This window comes from Acinonyx jubatus, chromosome A1 (assembly GCF_027475565.1).
Source record: "Acinonyx jubatus isolate Ajub_Pintada_27869175 chromosome A1, VMU_Ajub_asm_v1.0, whole genome shotgun sequence".
Lineage (NCBI taxonomy): Eukaryota > Metazoa > Chordata > Mammalia > Carnivora > Felidae > Acinonyx > Acinonyx jubatus.
Window position 1 is genome coordinate 143,119,145 of NC_069380.1, and position 18,489 is coordinate 143,137,633.

The 18,489-nt window shown below is 39.9% G+C and overlaps 1 protein-coding gene across 7 annotated transcripts in view; it reads right to left on the bottom strand.

The window, feature by feature from the left end:
• The window catches only part of ACOT12 (acyl-CoA thioesterase 12), a 53,765-nt gene that overhangs the window by 26,192 nt on the left and 9,084 nt on the right, over window positions 1-18,489 (bottom strand). For 5 of the 7 annotated variants that reach the window (XM_027039044.2, XM_027039057.2, XM_027039038.2 and 2 more), the window contains exons 3-5: window positions 11,370-11,430; window positions 7,741-7,842; window positions 1,845-1,980 (exon numbers count right to left, since the gene is read on the bottom strand). In XM_027039044.2, coding sequence (XP_026894845.1) covers window positions 1,845-1,980; window positions 7,741-7,842; window positions 11,370-11,430 — 299 coding nt within the window. Of the gene's footprint in view, window positions 1-1,844; window positions 1,981-7,740; window positions 7,843-11,226; window positions 11,313-11,369; window positions 11,431-18,489 lie in introns of all 7 variants that reach the window. The other 2 variants (XM_053224465.1, XM_027039051.2) reach the window with 2 other exon arrangements.

An 18,489-nucleotide genomic window follows, 5' to 3' on the forward strand; every position in this document is an offset into this window, starting at 1 on the left:
CCCTCTCCTGCCCCTCATATGCATGACCTCAGTTCAAGATACTACCATTAATTAGCTAGTTGCTCACACCAGAAACCTGAGAGTTGTTGTGAACTTCTTCCTCACCCATCTCCCCATCAGTGACCCTATTCTACTGATTTTACCCCTTGTATAGTTTTGGACTTTTCTCCTCCTTTCTATACTACCACTGCCTGGAGTAGCCACTCCTCATCTTTTGCCTGGTCTCCCTGCATATAGTCTCTTCTCCTCTACACAGAATAACCACATTAAGTGCCAGCCTAATCATGCAACAAGTGTGCCCAAATCTGTATCAGCTCTCTTTAAGGAGAGAATAAAGTTTAAGCCTCTTAACTTGACCTAGGAGAGCCTCTATGATACAGTCCTATCTTTTCATGTACTGCCTCCTTCCACCTTGAATTTTCTTTGTAGTTTGCCCTTGTTCTCATGGTTCGGCCACTTTATTACTTTAGCAAAAATGCATTTAAAATATATTTTGGTACAGAGACCATCTTTACAAAAGGATGGACTCTTCTCAGCATAGTAATTTAATGATGAAGTCTTCATTTCTTCTAAAGTAGCTTTGTAGGGCGCCTGGGTGGCTCAGTCAATTAAGCATCGGGACTCTTGATTTCGGCTCAGGTCATGATCTCATGCTTCATGAGTTTGAGCCCCACATTGGGCTGACAGCACAAAGCCTGCTTGGGATTCTCTCTCTCCCTTTCTCCCCTTCCCCCATTCGCTCCCATGAGCACACAGTATCTCTCTTAAAATAAATAAATTTTTAAAAAGTAGCTTGGTAATGGGCATTGTCTTTTAAAAGGTCTGCAAGAATAGAAGCCTTTGAAAAACTTTTTTCCAACCGAAAGGTCATCTGTAAGGTCGTCCCCAGGCCATGATGATGTCATGCAGGGCAGAATAAAACCCACACACACAGGTCACCCCTGCTTCTGCCTTTCCTCTCTCCTCTGGCCTCTGTGTCTCCTCTTCTTCCTTCCTCTCTTCTAATATTCTCATTCTGATCCTTTCTCCTCTCCTTTCCTTCCTCTTCTACTAGTGGCTGCCTTGGAGCCCAGGAGAGTTGAATCTTCTGGGAACTTCCTGTCTCACCACTGGGAGCAGAGTGGCTCAAGCTAGACCACTCCACTTCCTCCCCTTCACCACTTTGCTCTCCCTGAAAGGTCATCTCCCCTGGGGCTGAAGGAGATGGGGTCAGAAGTAAAGGAAGGGCAGGGGAGGGGCAAAGTGGCCCTCTTTTCCATGCCATTCTGGCCCCATGAGGCCTCCAAGAGCCTGGGGGTTCGCAGCCAGAGAACTAAGACACTCTGGCTAATCAAACAGTGCTATTGGGGGAAGAGCCAGGAAACAGAAATAGAATCTTATCGCTTCCATTCATAGCTCCTGTGATCTTTAGCAAGGCTCATCACGGCTCACTTTCCATTTTCTCCTCTGTTGGTATTATAAGCAGTTCATACGAAGTAATGAAAGAGAGCCTGCTTAGTAAACTGTGAAGCACCAGATGGACATATCCCTGTGCTGTTGTTCCTCCATTCTTTGGTCACTACTGAGTGCATACTTACCAATAAGGACTGCCTGGTCCCTGTGACCCTTCTTTTCCTCTCTCCTCCCCTGTAGATCCTCCAATTTAAAGAGGTCTTAGATAACTGCAGTTATATTTTGAATTGGCCAGGCCCTTCCTTCTCCAGCCACTGAGTTTGTTGGGGAAGACACCTACCATTGCCAGGGCTGAACTGTAATAACAAGGTGAAAATAAATGTACTCTAAGAAAGGACCCCTCTGCTTATCACAGTCATATAATTAAAGTTCCCATAAGTAGATTTACTGACCATCAAACTCGCTATTTTCTTTCATCAAGTTTTTAAAAGTATCTTCATGATGTAATCGAACTTTCCTTCTCTCTGAAGCCAGATTATGTTCCACATGATCTTGCTCAGTCAGAAGTGTGACTGGTTTTAAATGAATCTAGAGAAAGAAAAACATTTATCTTTCATTGCCTTGTTAAATTGTAACAGCGCAGCATGGATTTTGCAAAACCAATGATATGTTACATTGTTTTCTAACTCCAAGTAAATAGAGTATTTCTGGGGGCACCTGGATGGCTCAGTCCATGAAGCATCTGACTTTTGATATCAGGTCAGGTCATGATCTCATGGTTGTGGGATTGGCACCTGTATTGAGCTCTGTGCTGACAGTGAGCCTGCTTGGGATTCTTTCTCTCCCTTTCTCTCTACTCCTCTCCGGCTTGAGTTCACTCTCTCTCTTTCAAAAATAAATAAATAAATAAATAAACAACCAACCAAACAAACAAACAAACTTAAAAAAATTTTTTTTAAATATTTATTTTTGAGAGAGAGAGAGAGAGAGACAGTGCACGAGCAGGGGAGGGCAGAGAGAGAGGCAGACACAGAATCCAAAGCAGTCTCCAGGCTCTGAACTGCCAGCACAGAGCCCGATGCAGGGCTCAAACTCACTGACTGTGAGATCATGACCTGAGCCGAAGTCAGATGTTTAACTGACTGAGCCACCAGTAATAATCTTCTTTAAATACATTATGTGTACATCTCTCTCTTCAGTAGAAAGATCTAGTCTTGTTATATCATAGTTGTCATCATGAAGTACCCTTACAGTGTATTTTTTATGCACATTTTAGTTTTGCTCTGAGTCCAGAAGGATGCCACTTCCTCTGCCATAATCAAACAGTCATTCCAGTGACAGCCCTTTCCCAGTCTCTAGATACAGGGGTGCTCAACTCCTGAATCAATAGCAAGATAGTTAGGATGGTTGTTCTCACCATGACCTTGCCATCCCAGTTTTCCTATAGTGTGTGAGGGACTGAAGTTATCCAAATAAGACTCTGATTCTCCCAGGGGCAGTATGGTATAACCAGGAGGTTTTTAGAAAATTGCATTTATAAAGTTAAATATCATGAACGTTTTTTATTTTGTTATAAAATCATCTGTGTGAACATTTATATTGTTTTCAAAATTTGGTATTAAAACAATGATGCGTGAGGGCTCCTGGGTGGCTCAGTCGGTTAAGCGCCCGACTGGGGCTCAGGTCATGATCTCGCAGTTCGTGGATTCAAGCCCTGTGTTGGGCTCTGTGCTGACAGTTCAGAGCCTGGAGCCTGCTTTGGATTCTGTGTCTCCCTCTCTCTCTGCCCCTCCCCTGCTTGTGCTCTGTCTCTGTGTCTCAAAAAATAAATAAAATGTTAAAAAAGTTAAAAAAATTTTTGAAATAGACCATTCCTGGGTGTTTTCACACACATTATTTGACTAAGTTTTTTTCTTAAAATATTTTTAAACTAAAAAAGTCAATATAGGCATAATTATTTCTTCATATAATACATGCTTTAAAGAGTTTTCCAAATATTAATTTTCCCTGATTTTCAAAATTTTCAACAGGCCTACAGAATAAAAAATTCTTCAAATTAATGAATGAGGAGAGGAACTTTGAATCCGCTGAATTCTTACTATGAAATGTTTTCTACTTTTTGCAAAATTAAAATCTCAAAGGAAGGGAATAAAGATGCACTCGAGAAATGTATCATGTACTGAGAGAGATTTCTAATTTGGAAATTTCATCACACAGTGAAAACATTGTCTAATAAGCAAATTGAAATAATCAGTAGGTCAGAACAAAGCTTAATTTGACCTCCAGAAATCTGGAACTATGGTGCAGCAGAATGAAGGGCTCAAGCTCTGCCAGAAAAGCCTGTCTGCTAACCTGCGTGCATGAAAAAGTCACCCTGCAGCTGGATGGGAATAATTCCATGCTTGTTTCCAGGACACCTAAAGGCTGGCACTGACCCTTAGCCAAGACTACAAAATAGCTAAGGGATTCATAATATGCTGCTTTCAAGTCTAAGATTCCCCTGGAGTACCTTGTCTAATTTGTTTAGGAATATATAGAGACTTGCTAACTTACACTGGTTTAGCTCTATACAACCTTGTTTTAGTTATGTGACCAGCAGGGTGTAAAAGTCCACCTAGTAAACTTGTGCCTTGGCTCTCCAATCTTCATCCAGATGAAGCATATTTTGTATAACTGAAAAGGACTGTGAGAGTGAAAAACAGAGAGCTTCCCCCTAAGGTCAGGAATAAGACCAGGATGTCCACTCTCACCACTTCTATTCAACATGGTACTGGAAGTCCTACCCACAACAATCAGACAACAAAAAGAAATAAAAGGTATCTGAATTGGTAAGGAAGAAGTGAAACTCTCACTATTTGTAGATGAAATGATACTATATATATAAAATCTTAACTCCACCCAAAAATTACTAGAACTGAAAAATGAATTCAGTAAAGTTGCAGTGTACAATGTATAGAAATCTGTTGCATTCCTATACACTAATGATAAAGCAGCAGAGAATGGAATTAAGAAAACAATCCTATTTACAAATGCACCCCAAACAATAAAACAGCTATCAAAAAACTTAACCAAAGAGGTGAAAAACCTGTACTCTGAAAATTGTAAAACACTGATGAAAGAAATTCAAGACCATGCAAAGAACAGAAAACTCAGAAATAAACCCACAAATACATGGTCAATTAAGCTTTCACAAAGAAGGAATGAATATACGATGGAAAAAAAAGACAGTGTCTTCAACAAATGGTGTTGGGAAAATTGGATAGACACATGCAAGACCATGAAACTGGACCCCTTTCTTTCACCATATACAAAAATAAACTCTAAATGGATTAAAGGCCTAGATGTAAGACCTGAAACCATAAAAATCCTTAAAGAGAGCACAGGCAGTAATTTCTTTGACATTGGCTATAGCAACATTTTTCTAGATATGTCTCCTGAGGCAAGGGAAATAAAAACAAAAATAAGCTATTGGGACTGTATCAAAATAAAAAAGTTTCCACACAATAAAGAAAACAACAAAACTAAAAGGCTACCTACTGAATGGGAGAAGATATTTGCAAATTAGATAACTGATAAAGGATTCATATCTAAAATATATAAAGAACTGATACAATTCAGCACCCAAAAACAAATAATCCAATAAAAAAGGGACAGAAGACATAAACAGACATTTATCCAAAGAAGATATACAGATGGCCAACAGACAAATGAAAAGATAGTCAACATTACTCATCATTAGGGAACTGCAAATCAAAACTACAATGAGATATCACTTCACACCTGTCAGAATGGCTAAAATCAACAACACAAAAAACAATAGGTGTTAGGAGAGGATGTGGAGAAAAAGGATACCTTGTGCACTGCTGGTGGGAATGCAAACTGGTGCAGCCACTGTGGAAAATAGTAGAGGGGGTTCCTCAAAAAATTAAAAATAAAACTACCCTAGGATCCAGTAATAGCATTACTGGGTATTTATTACCAAAATACAGAAACACTAATTGAGAGGGATACATGCATCCCTATGTTTATAGCAGCATTATTTACAATAACCAAACTATGGAAGCATTCTAAGTGTTCACTGATAGATGAATGGATGAAGAAGATGTGGTATATACATATACAATAGACTATTATTCAGCCATCAAAAAGAATGAAATCTTCCCACCTACAACTACGTGGATGGATATAGAATGTATTATGCTAAGCAAAATAAGTCAGTCAGAGAAAAGACAGATGCCATATGATCTCACTCATATGTGGAATTTAAGAAACAAAACACATGAGCAAAGGAGAAAGAGAGAGAGAAAGACAAACCAAGAAACAGACTTAATTACAGAGAATTCCACCCAAGGGAGCTGGGTGGGTGGATGGGTGAAATAAGGGATAGGGATTAAAGAGTACACCTATCATGATGAAAAACAAATAATAATAACAACAACAACAATAATAATAATAATAATAATAAAGGAAAAGAACCCCAAGAGCTATGCCTGAAGTCTTAAACTTCTCTGCTGTTCGCCAGTGCTTTCTTTCTCCTACAAACAACCTCTTCTAGTTTAGTAAGGCCCTGCCCGAGCATACCCTGTGGTGTTCTGTGAGTCCTTCAATGATCCGGCCTATGAAACTGATGAACTAACTAATATGCCTAGTTAACCATTGCCCGTCTCATCCTGGAACAAACTCACTTTGGATACAGATGCAGGTAGGCCTGTTGGTTCATACCAAACCACTGACTTTTTGTGGCTCTCTTTGTGATGTGCCCCTGAACAAGAACATTACTAACTGGAAAATAATTCGTTTGGGAAAGCTGTTTTACAATAAAGGTTATCTGAGCCAACCTATAATGGCAGGACCATAAGGCATCTGACTTCCCAGAAATGCTCTCAGAAAAAGTTTCTTCAGGCTCAGGACAGGTTTAACTGAAGTGCTACTATAGTATTCTTATTTCATGAGTCCCTGAAGCCAAAATGAGAAGTCTCAAGCTTGAGAGGAAAAACGATAGTCCTTGTGTTCTTCTCCATGGAAGGAACAGGATGGGATGGTGATGTGGACTCCTTTCTGTCACTTTTTCTCAGATATGGAAAATCTGCAATCACCCCCATAGTCTCTCATTCTCAGGGTTTGGAGATCTGGGGGGACTCTGGGAAAAAAAACAATGGTTTGCAAGACCTATCTCGATGTCTTAGATTTTAGTGAACATAGGATCCTGGGATGCTTTGTCAAAGTACAGATTCCAAGTTCCTATACTAGTGATTCTAATTCAGTAGGTCTGAGACATAGCCCAGAAAGCTGCATTTTCAGTATTAGCTGATATGCACTTCAGTTTCAAATAGAATGCCCTTGGGCAATAGGAATATGTCTTGTTGAATGTCTAATATTGGACAGAGACTGGGAGAAGTTCCGTGGTGCACAAAATTCTTCAGGGACACCTACCACCCAGGCATCAGGATGGACTGCGTCAGATCCATCTATATCTTTGCCTGTTGGCCCAAGTAAGGAGCTGCTGGTGAGTACTGCCCTACTGTCATCTCTGTTGGGTACAGAGAAAATACGGCTTTGTCCCGGCTCTAAAGTTGGATGCAGGCTGAAGAACACTTTTGCAGAGTAAGAAGTACCCCTTGTTGCTTCAATATGGAACTAGGAGAAGCTACTATGCCCATGTTTGAAGTGATCCTTGCAGTGAGAGATTTAATTCTAAATTGGATTATTACCTTTAGACTAAATGGGGACCCTCCCCCTGATCCTAAAAATGAAAGCCAAGAAACAATGAGTAAACCCCCAGCAGACTATAGACAAGCTGCTCTGGGCCCATAGCCAGGCAGGCCTGCTGGGCACACATACACATATCAGAATAATGCATATATTTTAAGGTTGTTTTTACTCCATATGCCCTGAAGTTTATTTCTAAACTTCAACAGTTCAGCCTCTTTGACGTTCTTCCTTCAGGTATAAACAAATGATTGGACTATAATATGCAAGTGCTGACTAAACTGCTCTTCCTTTTTAAAAAAAAAATTATTTTAACTCAATTTTGAGTTATATAACCATAAAAGAAAAGAAGTAACCCAGTAAACACTATTTTTGAGAAACTGATAGGCACTTTGGATCATTTAAAACACAGTGTTTTTTTCCTCTTTAACAAACTGACTACATCTCCCTTCCTCTAAGGTGCTTAACACTGTATTACCACAGAAGGACAAATTTTACAAAAATATTGATGGATAAAAAATCTTGGGAAAGCATACTGCACAGTAACAAGAAATGTCTTTTTCTCCATAATAATTCTGATGCAATCATTACTATGTCCCTGAATTACATCATAGATACTTCTTCAGACAGAAAATTTACCTTTTCTTTTCCAACTGGTTTGGCTACAAATGTAGAGAAAGCCACACTAACAAGTTTCTCAATACCAGTGAGCATGTCCTGTACTATCACCTTGATGCTGATCTAAAATGAAAAGAAAAATAAATAAGTAAACGTTCAGCCATCCAGAAAACAGATGAGATCACAGCAATCAAAATTCAGTTATGCATTTCAATGTTCTTTTGTTTTTGAATTAAATCAGCATTTTAATTTATTTTTAAGCAATACTGTTCTTTCAGTGATGTCCCATAAAATTAAAATATAACTTTTTTTCTGGGGCACCTGGGTGGCTCAGTTGGTTGAGTGTCCAACTTTTGATTTTGGCTCAGGTCATGATCTCACAGTTCATGTGCTGACAGCACGGAGCCTGCTTGTGAGTCTCTCTCTCCTTCTTTCTCTGCCTGTCCCCTGCTTATGCTTTGTCTCTCTCTCTCAAAATAAATAAACTTAAAAAAAACTTTTTTCTTATTAGAAAAATAGATATTTGACATGGAAAATTTGGTAAACATAAAAATACATAAATGATAAAAATGGAATCTGATTACCCAGAGTAAATATTATTAGTAATCCCATTACCCATATTAATAATCACTAATGTTTAGGTGAATTTTATTCCCATTTTATGTGTGTGTATGTATTTACATAAAATTATCACACTATATTTACAGTTTCATGTTATAATTTTAAAAACTGGCATTATCTGACAAGTATTTTCTAATCCCATTATTACTATATGTGCTTTTGAAAACAAGATACTAATTAATGCCTCGTAGACCATTAAGGAGATACACCATAACTTTTTTGAATCTTCAGTCTCTGGCTTTTATAACTGAGTTAACATGGACAAACTGCATCATGTTATCAGTAGCTTTGTTGCCTTTTTCAGAAATTTTGTTTTTCAGGAAGAGCAAGAAGGTGGCTGAGGCACTTTTTGGTGACACTACAAGGGAATGGATTTCCTTATGGGAAAAGATCTGAAGCTTAGGTCCTGAGGATTTCACTTTGTACAAGTATTGGTAAACTCAGGAATCTGTTGTTAGATTTTGGCTAATAAACACTTGCCCCACATATCCCTGATATGTAACACTATCTTCTTGGACTCATGGGCAACATCAGGCCTCTTAGCTTAGCACTGTATTATTAACTATAGAGAACAGCTGTTTCTACATCTTCACCAACTACCTCATGTGCAAAAATAATCAATAATCCATAATTCATTTTACATCACTTACCTTACGAATGCAAGTGAGTATTTTCACAGTAACACTCAAGTTAACTCGACAGTGGTTAACCAAATTTAAACCATCCATTCTCAAGCCCACAATTCTGGAGAGTTTAAACGAGTTCCAAACACTGTCTTCTGTTAGAACAGTTAACTTAGTTATGTATGACGGCCAAATGTCTCAAAAACATACGTAAGGGGGACTTTCACTTTGTGTCATGAAAAAGTAGGTCAGATTGGAATTACACGCTGCAAAAACAACTAGAAAACTGAACCAACTATTTTCACACTAGAATAGCAGACAATGTAGAAATGTCACCACTAAGAAGAGGGAAACAGATAAGAGGAACACTTGAATTTCTGGGCTCTCAGCCAGAAGGTAAGTCCCAGACTATGGCCAAGGAGGGGAAACTGAACCTTCCTGAAATGAGGAGGCAGAAATCAAGACCAACGCTCCTGGGATTTGTGGGCATTCCCAGAAAAAAGTGTAACTACAAAAGGAAAGAATTCCAAAAATCTGCACAGAGTCCTGTTAAGTGTTTGGGATGACACCAGTCTGACGTTTACAAGGTGGACATTTACAAGGCCAGACATGAGCACCTTCTGAGGCAAAAATGATTCCTGGGGAGTGTAACATGAGCAGTCCCGAGAACTTATGCAGAACTGAGAGTCTGGTGTTCCCACCAGCCAGACCTTATTGAATACACAACATATGCAGAGACCACAGAAGACTTCAACTTGGAAGAGGGACTAAATTAGCCCTAGTCAAGGCTAGGATTTACTTTCCTTGGGATCAGAAATCTGTGCTTTTAGGGGTGCCTGGGTGGCTTAGTCAGCTAAGTGTCCGAATCTTCATGTTGGCTCAGGTCATGATCTCACGGTTCATGAGACAGAGGCCCTTGTTGGGCTCTGTGGTGACAGCATGCAGCATGGAGCCTGCTTAGGTTTCTCTGCACCCCCCCCACCCCCCGCCCCGCTCTCTCTGGTCCTCACCCACCTCTCGAGCATGCGTGCATGCTCTCTTTCTTTCTCTCAAAAAAATAAACATTTAAAAAAGAAATCTGTGCTTTTAAACTCACCGGTTTTTCTTTTCTTAGCTTTTAATCAAATTTCCTTTGGAAATTCTACGTTTTCTCATGGAATCGGAGGAAAAGGATAAAAGAAAAGGAGCTGTTATATGTGTTTGGGCTGAATATAAGGTAGAGTGCTAGCCTGTAGTAGGGAGGCTGAGAAAGTACCATCACGATTGTTGCTGACAGAGCTGACTTTTAACACAAAGATTTCCTTTCTGATTTCAAGTGTTTTGTATTCTGTTCATATGGATACTGGGGGAAAGTGACTAACTCAGGGTAAAACCATCACCATTAGGTATGGTTACTGTCAAATAGTTCTGTTGAATAGGAATATGGGTTGAATCCAGTACCTTATAATGTGACCTTATTTTGGAAATAGGGCGGTTCAGATGTAATTGGTTAAGGTGGGGTCATACCAGAGTAGGGTGGGCTCCTAGTCCAATGTGACTGATGTCCTTCTCAAAAGGAGGGATTTGGACACAGACCCTCAGAACACTATGTGAACATGAAGGCAGAGATCAGGATGATGTGGCAGAAGCCAAGGCAAATCACCAGAAGAAAGCACTGGGACACACTCTCTCACACAGCCCCCAGAAAGAATCAACCCTACAGACTCCTTGATTTAGCACGTCTATCCTCTAGAGATGTGAGACAATAAATATCTGTTGTTTAAGCCATCTGGTCTGTGGTATTCTGCTATGCCCTAACAAACAAATATAAGTCCCTATATGTCTTTTGTGCCCAAAGATCAAAGGGACTGCTACAAACCAACCTGGAAGTTGCAAAATGGGATCCAGTAAACCCTTTGCTACTGGTTCAATCAGAACAGAAAATTCAAAAGCCCCTGAGAATGCTGCATTCACAACTATGGTAAAGAAAATAAAACCGAGTGGGTGAAGAAGAAAAATCTAAACTTCCTTTCTCACTTCAGTTACTCTACCTTTCAAAAACTAGTTAATTATGGGGCTAGTTTCCACTAGAGGGTGCAGAGATGGAGAAAAAGCAGAGTCAGTGTAATTAAGAAATAAGACCCATGGCTTGTAAAGAACCAAGAGAGTGCCCTTCTCCCTTATATGTTTACTTCCTATGTATCCTTCTATATAAAAATAGTGTGTCGCATCACATTTAATTTTAGCAGAGTTGACTAGGAAACTCAAGGTCCTTATTATTTACCTGTGACACTGACTCCAGGTTCAAGCATCTTCTGGAATTCAGAACCTCATGAACTCCAAATTATGCCAGGCCTCCTGCTCTGCCCTCTGTACACAATGAAAAGAGAGCACCAATAGGCAGAAGTAAGAAAAGAGGTCTCTTACCTCCATGCTTGTGCTGAATGCTCTGGTAACTTTCGCTTTGATGGTTATCACTTGTCCAACTCTAGTTAAAAAAAGAGGGAGTGACCTTAGTAATCCTAGTACCTCTCATTTCAGACCTAAAGATTCACTTAAATGCATGTGCAATCACTCCTTATCACGCTGATAATGATTATGCATGAAACTTCAGGTTAATGATAACAGAAAAAGACAGTTCTACAAACAGATGCCAGTCATTGTAAACCACACATATGTTGGTTGCCTACTTCTATTCAAACAGAAAGAGGCCTTTGCAAAGTTGGTGTGCAAAAGGACTTCCACAACCTGCAAAGGATACTTTGATTGTCTCACAGCTGTTTCCTTAAGAGAAGTTAAAATAGACAAGCAAACCTATACAAATGACATTTCTTTTTTAAATGTCTGTTAACAAATACATGGAGAAACATGCAAACTGATCAACTTCACCAGGTTTACATGGACCCTCCATTCACTCTTCATGATTATAGGGATTCTGGTCATATAGTCTGAAGTTATTCCAAACCTTCTGTGTTCAGTCCCCTCAGTTACCACTGATCCTTTAACCTTAGCAGAAGGTAAGGGTAAGGGTCTTCCTAATGCAATCCTCTTCAATTTTTCTCAATGACTTTCAAACTTGAACTATATCCTCCTTACTTTTCTGTTTCAGAGGAAGAACGTTAGATCTCTTTCAGAACCTCTTTCTGTACCTGTGCCCTTGTTACCTCTTCTCAGCCACCATGGCCGGCTTAGTCAGCTCTTTCCTCTTTCGTACCCTCATCCTCTGCCCCTTCCCTGACTCTCCTTACTAGTCTATGAAAATGTCCAAGGCTACTTCTTTCTAAAAACGTTTCTCTCAAGCCGATTCTATCTCAAATTTTTTCTCTTCTTCTCCATATTCAAACTTCCTAAAATACTCATTTCTTTTTCTAACTCACAGATTTAAAATAAAATAAAATAATAAAATTAGAGTCAATCCTCTGGAAAAAAAATAAAGCTTACACAAATCAGGGAAAGAAAAAGAAATGTTTACTGAAATGTTTAAGAAATGTTTACAACTGGTGCTGGCATTAAGCTAAGACTTCAGGATACCGTGATGAACAAGATGAGGCTCCTGACTTCAAGGAGACCAGTCTTCACTTAGGTCACCAGGATGTAAACAGATGAAGTGCAGTGCCATGAAATTTTTCAAAAGAAAAGATTGAGTATTACAAAGATAACCATAAGAAGAAGCTAATTCAGAAAGCTGGGAAAGGAGTCACAGAAGAGGTGATGTTTGAGATGGGTCTTCAAAGATGAGGATTTTGCCAGGTGCAGAGGTTTGAGGGCTTCGTTTCCCGTTTACTTCTCAGCCACTTGAACCTGGCTATTGCCTCCACATCTCACTTCCGGTCCCTGTCATTTCCTAAAAGCTAAATCCAACATCTCACCTCTTTAATGTCTTTCTTCAGGAGGCTTTCTCTTCCCTTGGATTCCAGACCAGTGTTCTCTTCTCTATCTCAGCTTCCTTCACTGGTTTCTCTTCCTTAATCCATCCCTTCAGGGTCAACATCTCCTAAATTTCTGTCCTTTATCCTATTCTCTTCTCACTACACCCTCTTCTTAGAAGACCTTGTTCTTGTCCATGATTCCGTCATCTCTATTAAAATGATTCTCTAATCTCCATCTTTAGCCTGGACATCATTCTTGAAACTCAGAGCCATATTTCCAAATTCTCTCAACAGATTCAACTAATAGTTATGGAGGCTCTACTAGACTTAGTGTTAACAACCTCCACACACATTCCCAATTTAACTTAATCTTCACATCCAGCATATGCAACCAAACCAATTTTCTTTTTTCTTATATTTCTTCCTTTTAAAGTTCCTAGCTCTGTTTGGTAAAGTTTCTAGAAGAGATTTGCTGTAATAGTGCCAGGCAGAGTTAGAGTCCCTCTCCAAAGCTACTGTGATACTTTGTACTCATCAACTACTAAAATGTTTTGCTTCTCTGTCTCTCAGACTTGGAGTTGGGGGTGGGGGCAGAGCAGAAGCCATTTTTCTTGTTTTGTGAATCTGTCCTGCCTTTAAAAGTAGGAGAATTCCAAGAACCTGGCTCTCCACACCAATCTCCCGATATTGAATGTCAAATGAATGGAATAACTGAAATCTCAACTAAATAAAACCAATTTCATAGCATGGCATTCAAGGTCTTCTGTTATGTAGCTCCAGTCCACTGCTGGGCATCACCTCTCTGCAGACCAGGCTCTTCCTGAACACTCTCTGCTCCTTCCCATCTTGGTGCTTAGGTTCTTACAAGTGCCTCATTGTGTGAAGTCCTTTTCCTATTCACCAGAAAAAAAGTCTATGCCTCAGTTAAGGCACACATCAAATGCTACTCCTCTATGGTAAAATTCTCATTGATTTTCTAATCAAAATGTGCACCTTTTAAACTACCCCACAGAACGGAGTTTGTATCTCACCCAAGGGCTGCATCCTAGCATGCTTTCTATTCTGATGATTATGTGTTTGTCTGACTCTCACCAGACTGAGTGACCACTCCACTTCAAAATTGTGCCATAATCAAATACTTATGTATCTTACTGAGTCCACTGCAGTATTTTTTGTATAGGCAATAAATATTTAAGAATTTAATTTAAATTAATTTAATTAATTACTTAATTAATATCTGATATGGTTTATAAACAAATACATGGTTTTGTTTAACTTTTTTTTAAATATGACATTTATTGTCAAATTGGTTTCCATACAACACCCAGTACTCATCCCAACAGGTGCCTTCCTCAAAACCCATCACCCACCCTCCCCTCCCTTCCACCCCCCATCAACCCTCAGTTTGTTCTCAGTTTTTAAGAGTCTCTTATGTTTTGGCTCCCTTCCTCTCTCTTTTTTTTTTTTTCCTTCCCCTCCCCCATGGTCTTCTGTTAAGTTTCTCAGGATCCACCTAAAAGTGAAAACATATGTTATCTGTTTCTCTCTCTATAACTTATTTCACTTAGCATAACACTCTCCAGTTCCATCCACGTTGCTACAAATGGCCAGATTTCATTCTTTCTCATTGCCAAGTAGTAGTCCATTGTGTATATAAACCACAATTTCTTTATCCATTCATCAGTTGATGGATATTTAGGTTCTTTCCATAATTTGGCTATTGTTGAGAGTGCTGCTATAAACATTGGGGTACAAGTGCCCCTATGCATCAGCATTCCTGTATCCCTTGGGCAAATTCTTAGCAGTGCTATTGCTGGGTCATAGGGTAGGTCTATTTTTAATTTTTTGAGGAATCTCCACACTGTTTTCCAGAGTGGCTGCACCAATTTGCATTCCCACCACCAGTGCAAGAGGGCTCCCATTTCTCCACATCCTCTCCAGCATCTAGAGTCTCCCGATTTGTTCATTTTGGCCACTCTGACTGGCGTGAGGTGGTATCTGAGTGTGGTTTTGATTTGTATTTCCCTGATGAGGAGCGACGTTGAGCATCTTTTCATGTGCCTGTTGGCCATCTAGATGTCTTCTTTAGAGAAGTGTCTTTTCATGTTTTCTGCCCATTTTTTCACTGGATTATTTGTTTTTCGGGTGTGGAGTTTGGTGAGCTCTTTATACATTTTGGATACTAGCCCTTTGTCTGATATGTCATTTGCAAATATCTTTTCCCATTCCATTGGTTGCCTTTTAGTTTTGTTGGTTGTTTCCTTGGCAGTGCAGAAGCTTTTTATCTTCATGAGGTCCCGATAGTTCATTTTTGTTTTTAATTCCCTTGCCTTTGGAGATGTGTCAAGTAAGAAATTGCTGCGGCTGAGGTCAGAGAGGTCTTTCCCTGCTTTCTCCTCTAGGGTTTTGATGGTTTCCTGTCTCACATTCAGGTCCTTTATCCATTTTGAGTTTATTTTTGTGAATGGCATAAGAAAGTGGTCTAGTTTCATCCTTCTGCATGTTGCTGTCCAGTTCTCCCAGCACCATTTGTTAAAGAGACTGTTTTTTTTCCATTGGATATTCTTTCCTGCTTTGTCAAACATGAGTTGGCCACACTTTTGTGGGTCTAGTTCTGGGGTTTCTATTCTATTCCATTGGTCTATGTGTCTGTTTTTGTGCCAATACCATGCTGTCTTGATGATGACAGCTTTGTAGTAAAGGCTAAAGTCTGGGATTGTGATGCCTCCTGCTTTGGTCTTCTTCAAAATTACTTTGGCTATGAGGGTCTTTTGTGGTTCCATACAAATTTTAGGATTTCTTGTTGTAGCTTCGAGAAGAATGCTGGTGCAATTTTGATTGGGATTGCATTGAATGTGTAGATAGCTTTGGGTAGTATTGACATTTTGACAATATTTATTTTTCCGACACATGAACACGGAATGTTTTTCCATTTCTTTACATCTTCTTCAATTTCCTTCATAAGCTTTCTATAGTCTTTAGCATACGGATCTTTTACACCTTTGGCTAGATTTATTCCTAGGTATTTTATGCTCCTTGGTGCAATTGTGAATGGGATCAGTTTCTTTATTTGTCTTTCTGTTGCTTCATTATTAGTGTATAAGAATGCAACTGATTTCTGTACATTGATTTTGTATCCTGCGACTTTGCTGAATTCATGTATCAGTTCTAGCAGACTTTGGTGGAGTCTATCGGGTTCTCCATGCATAATATCATGACATCTGCAAAAAGTGAACACTTGACATCATCATTGCCAATTTTGATGCCTTTGATTTCCTTTTGTTGTCTGATTGCTGATGTTAGCACTTCCAACACTATGTTAGACAACAGCGGTGAGAGTGGACATCCCTGTCATGTTCCTGATCTCAGGGGGAAAGCTCTCAGTTTTTCCCCATTGACGATGATATTAGCTATGGGCTTTTCATAAATGGCTTTTATGATGTTTAAGTATGTTCCTTCTATCCTGACTTTCTCGAGGGTTATTATTAAGAAAGGATGCTGAATTTTGTCAAATGCTTTTTCTGCATCGACAGGATCATATGGTTCTTTTCTTTTATTAATGTGATGTATCACATTGACTGATTTGCAAATGTTGAATTAGCCCTGCATCTGTCTGGGCTACTTGCACACTGCCAGGCTTATGGTGCTGCTTTGATGGGATCTGGTGTATTAGCCAGGGTGGATCTTCAAGGTGCACAGGGGTGGGAGGGGCAGACTCAGCTCGCCTTGCCTTTGGTGGTCCGCTTCGGGAGGGGCCCTGTGGCACTGGGAGGTAGGCAGATCTGTCGGAGGGATGGATCCACAGAAGCACAGCGTTGGGTGTTTGCGCAGTGCAAACAAGTTCCCTGAGGGGAACTGGTTCCCTTTGGAGTTTGGCTGGGGGATGGGCGAGGGAGATGGCACTAGCCAGCACCTTTGTTCCCCACCAAGCTGAGCTCTGACTTCCAGGGCTCAACACCTCTCCCTCCCAGTGTCCTCTCGCCCTCCCGCTCTCCAAGCAGAGCTGTTGACTTTTAACATTCCAGATGTTAAGTCCCGCTGGCTGTCAGAACTCACGCAGTCCGGCCCCTCCGCTTTTGCAAGACAGACTCTGGGGACTCTGCCTTGCCGGGCGGGCTGCCCTCCACTGCCCCGGCTCCATCCCACCAGTCCGTGTAGCGCACACCGCCTCGCCGCCGCTCTTCTTACCCTCTTCCATGGGCCTCTTATCTACGCTTGGCTCCAGAGAGTTCGTTCGCCTAAGTCTTCTGGCGGTTTTCTGGGTTATTTAGGCAGATGTGGGTGGAATCTAAGTGATCAGCAGGACGTGGTGAGCCCAGTGTCCTCGTATGCCACCATCTTCTCCCAATCCATCAATATATGGTTTTCTGTAGGTAGCTTTCAATTTTCTCTTTTTATGATTCAGGTCCCATGTAAAAAATAGAAGAAGGACCCTTTCCATGATGTTAGTGGCCACAAATCCTTTTTGATAACACCAACACAAAATGGCTTAAAAAAACTAACCCATATTTTGGTGATGAGATTGCTAGTTAAGTGTAAGTTACAGAATTTAAGTTTGGAAAGTATGTGATAGATACTTTATTACAATACACTTTTGGAACTCCTAAATTAATAATGGCACTTCATCTAGTCTTAAGTAAGTTTGGGTTTATAGTAATTTGTAATTTTGCTGATATGCAAACACTTATCAATTTTTTCTACTTCAAGGAAAATCACATAGCTAGTATGTGAGTTTAGTCAGTGGGTCTCTATCTGCATCTACAAGACTCTAGAATGTCAAGAGCTCTTTCAGTGACACTGCAGCTGCCTGTGAGAACAACCATTGAGAAGTGTTCAGTAAAAGTTGCTGATCACAAAAGCAGAAGCAGTGGGTTGGGAAAAGCACTGGATTAAGCATAAGGAAATCCAGACTCTAAGCACCCTCTGTCTCCTGGCTTGCTTGGGGAATTAGGCCTCAGTTTCTTGTTGTTACAAAGAGAAAGCTGGGCTGACCTATAAAGGTCTCTCCATGTCTATGATTCTAATTTCTACCAAAAATTTCTTCTGTATCAGCTTTGAAGAAGTGATTTTTTTATGCATGTGGTTTCATTTAATTTAATTTTGCTTGTATCTAAATAAATAAATGCCAAACAGGTAAATGTAAACAGTAAGGTTGGGGAGATAAACTGAGTATCTCATTGGACAAGACTACTTAGGGCTTGAAAACAATGCCAACTACCCCCATGGTCCTTGAGAACCATCCAAGACCAGAAACAGATGACTTTCTCTCTTCCTTTTCCTTTTAAGTTATGTTCATGTCTTCAAGGATCAAGATATTCAGGGAAAAACAAAAACAAAACCAGAGATACAAACATAAAAACATATAATCCTCCTTAAAAAAACCATATAATGCTAATTTATTACAGTTATTAGTATAAACTATTTATTTTTAAATGTTTACATTTATTTATTTTGAGACAGAGAGAGAGACAGCACGAGAGGGACAGATGGGCAGAGGGAGAGAGAAAGAATCCTAAGCAGGCTCCCTGCTGTCAGCATAGAGCCTCATGTGGGGCTCGACCCCACAAACGAGAAGATCATGACCTGAACCGAAATCTAGAGTCAGACACTCAACCAACTGAGCCGCCCAGACACCCCTAGTATAAACTCTTTAAAAAAACAAATAATTCTTAATTCTG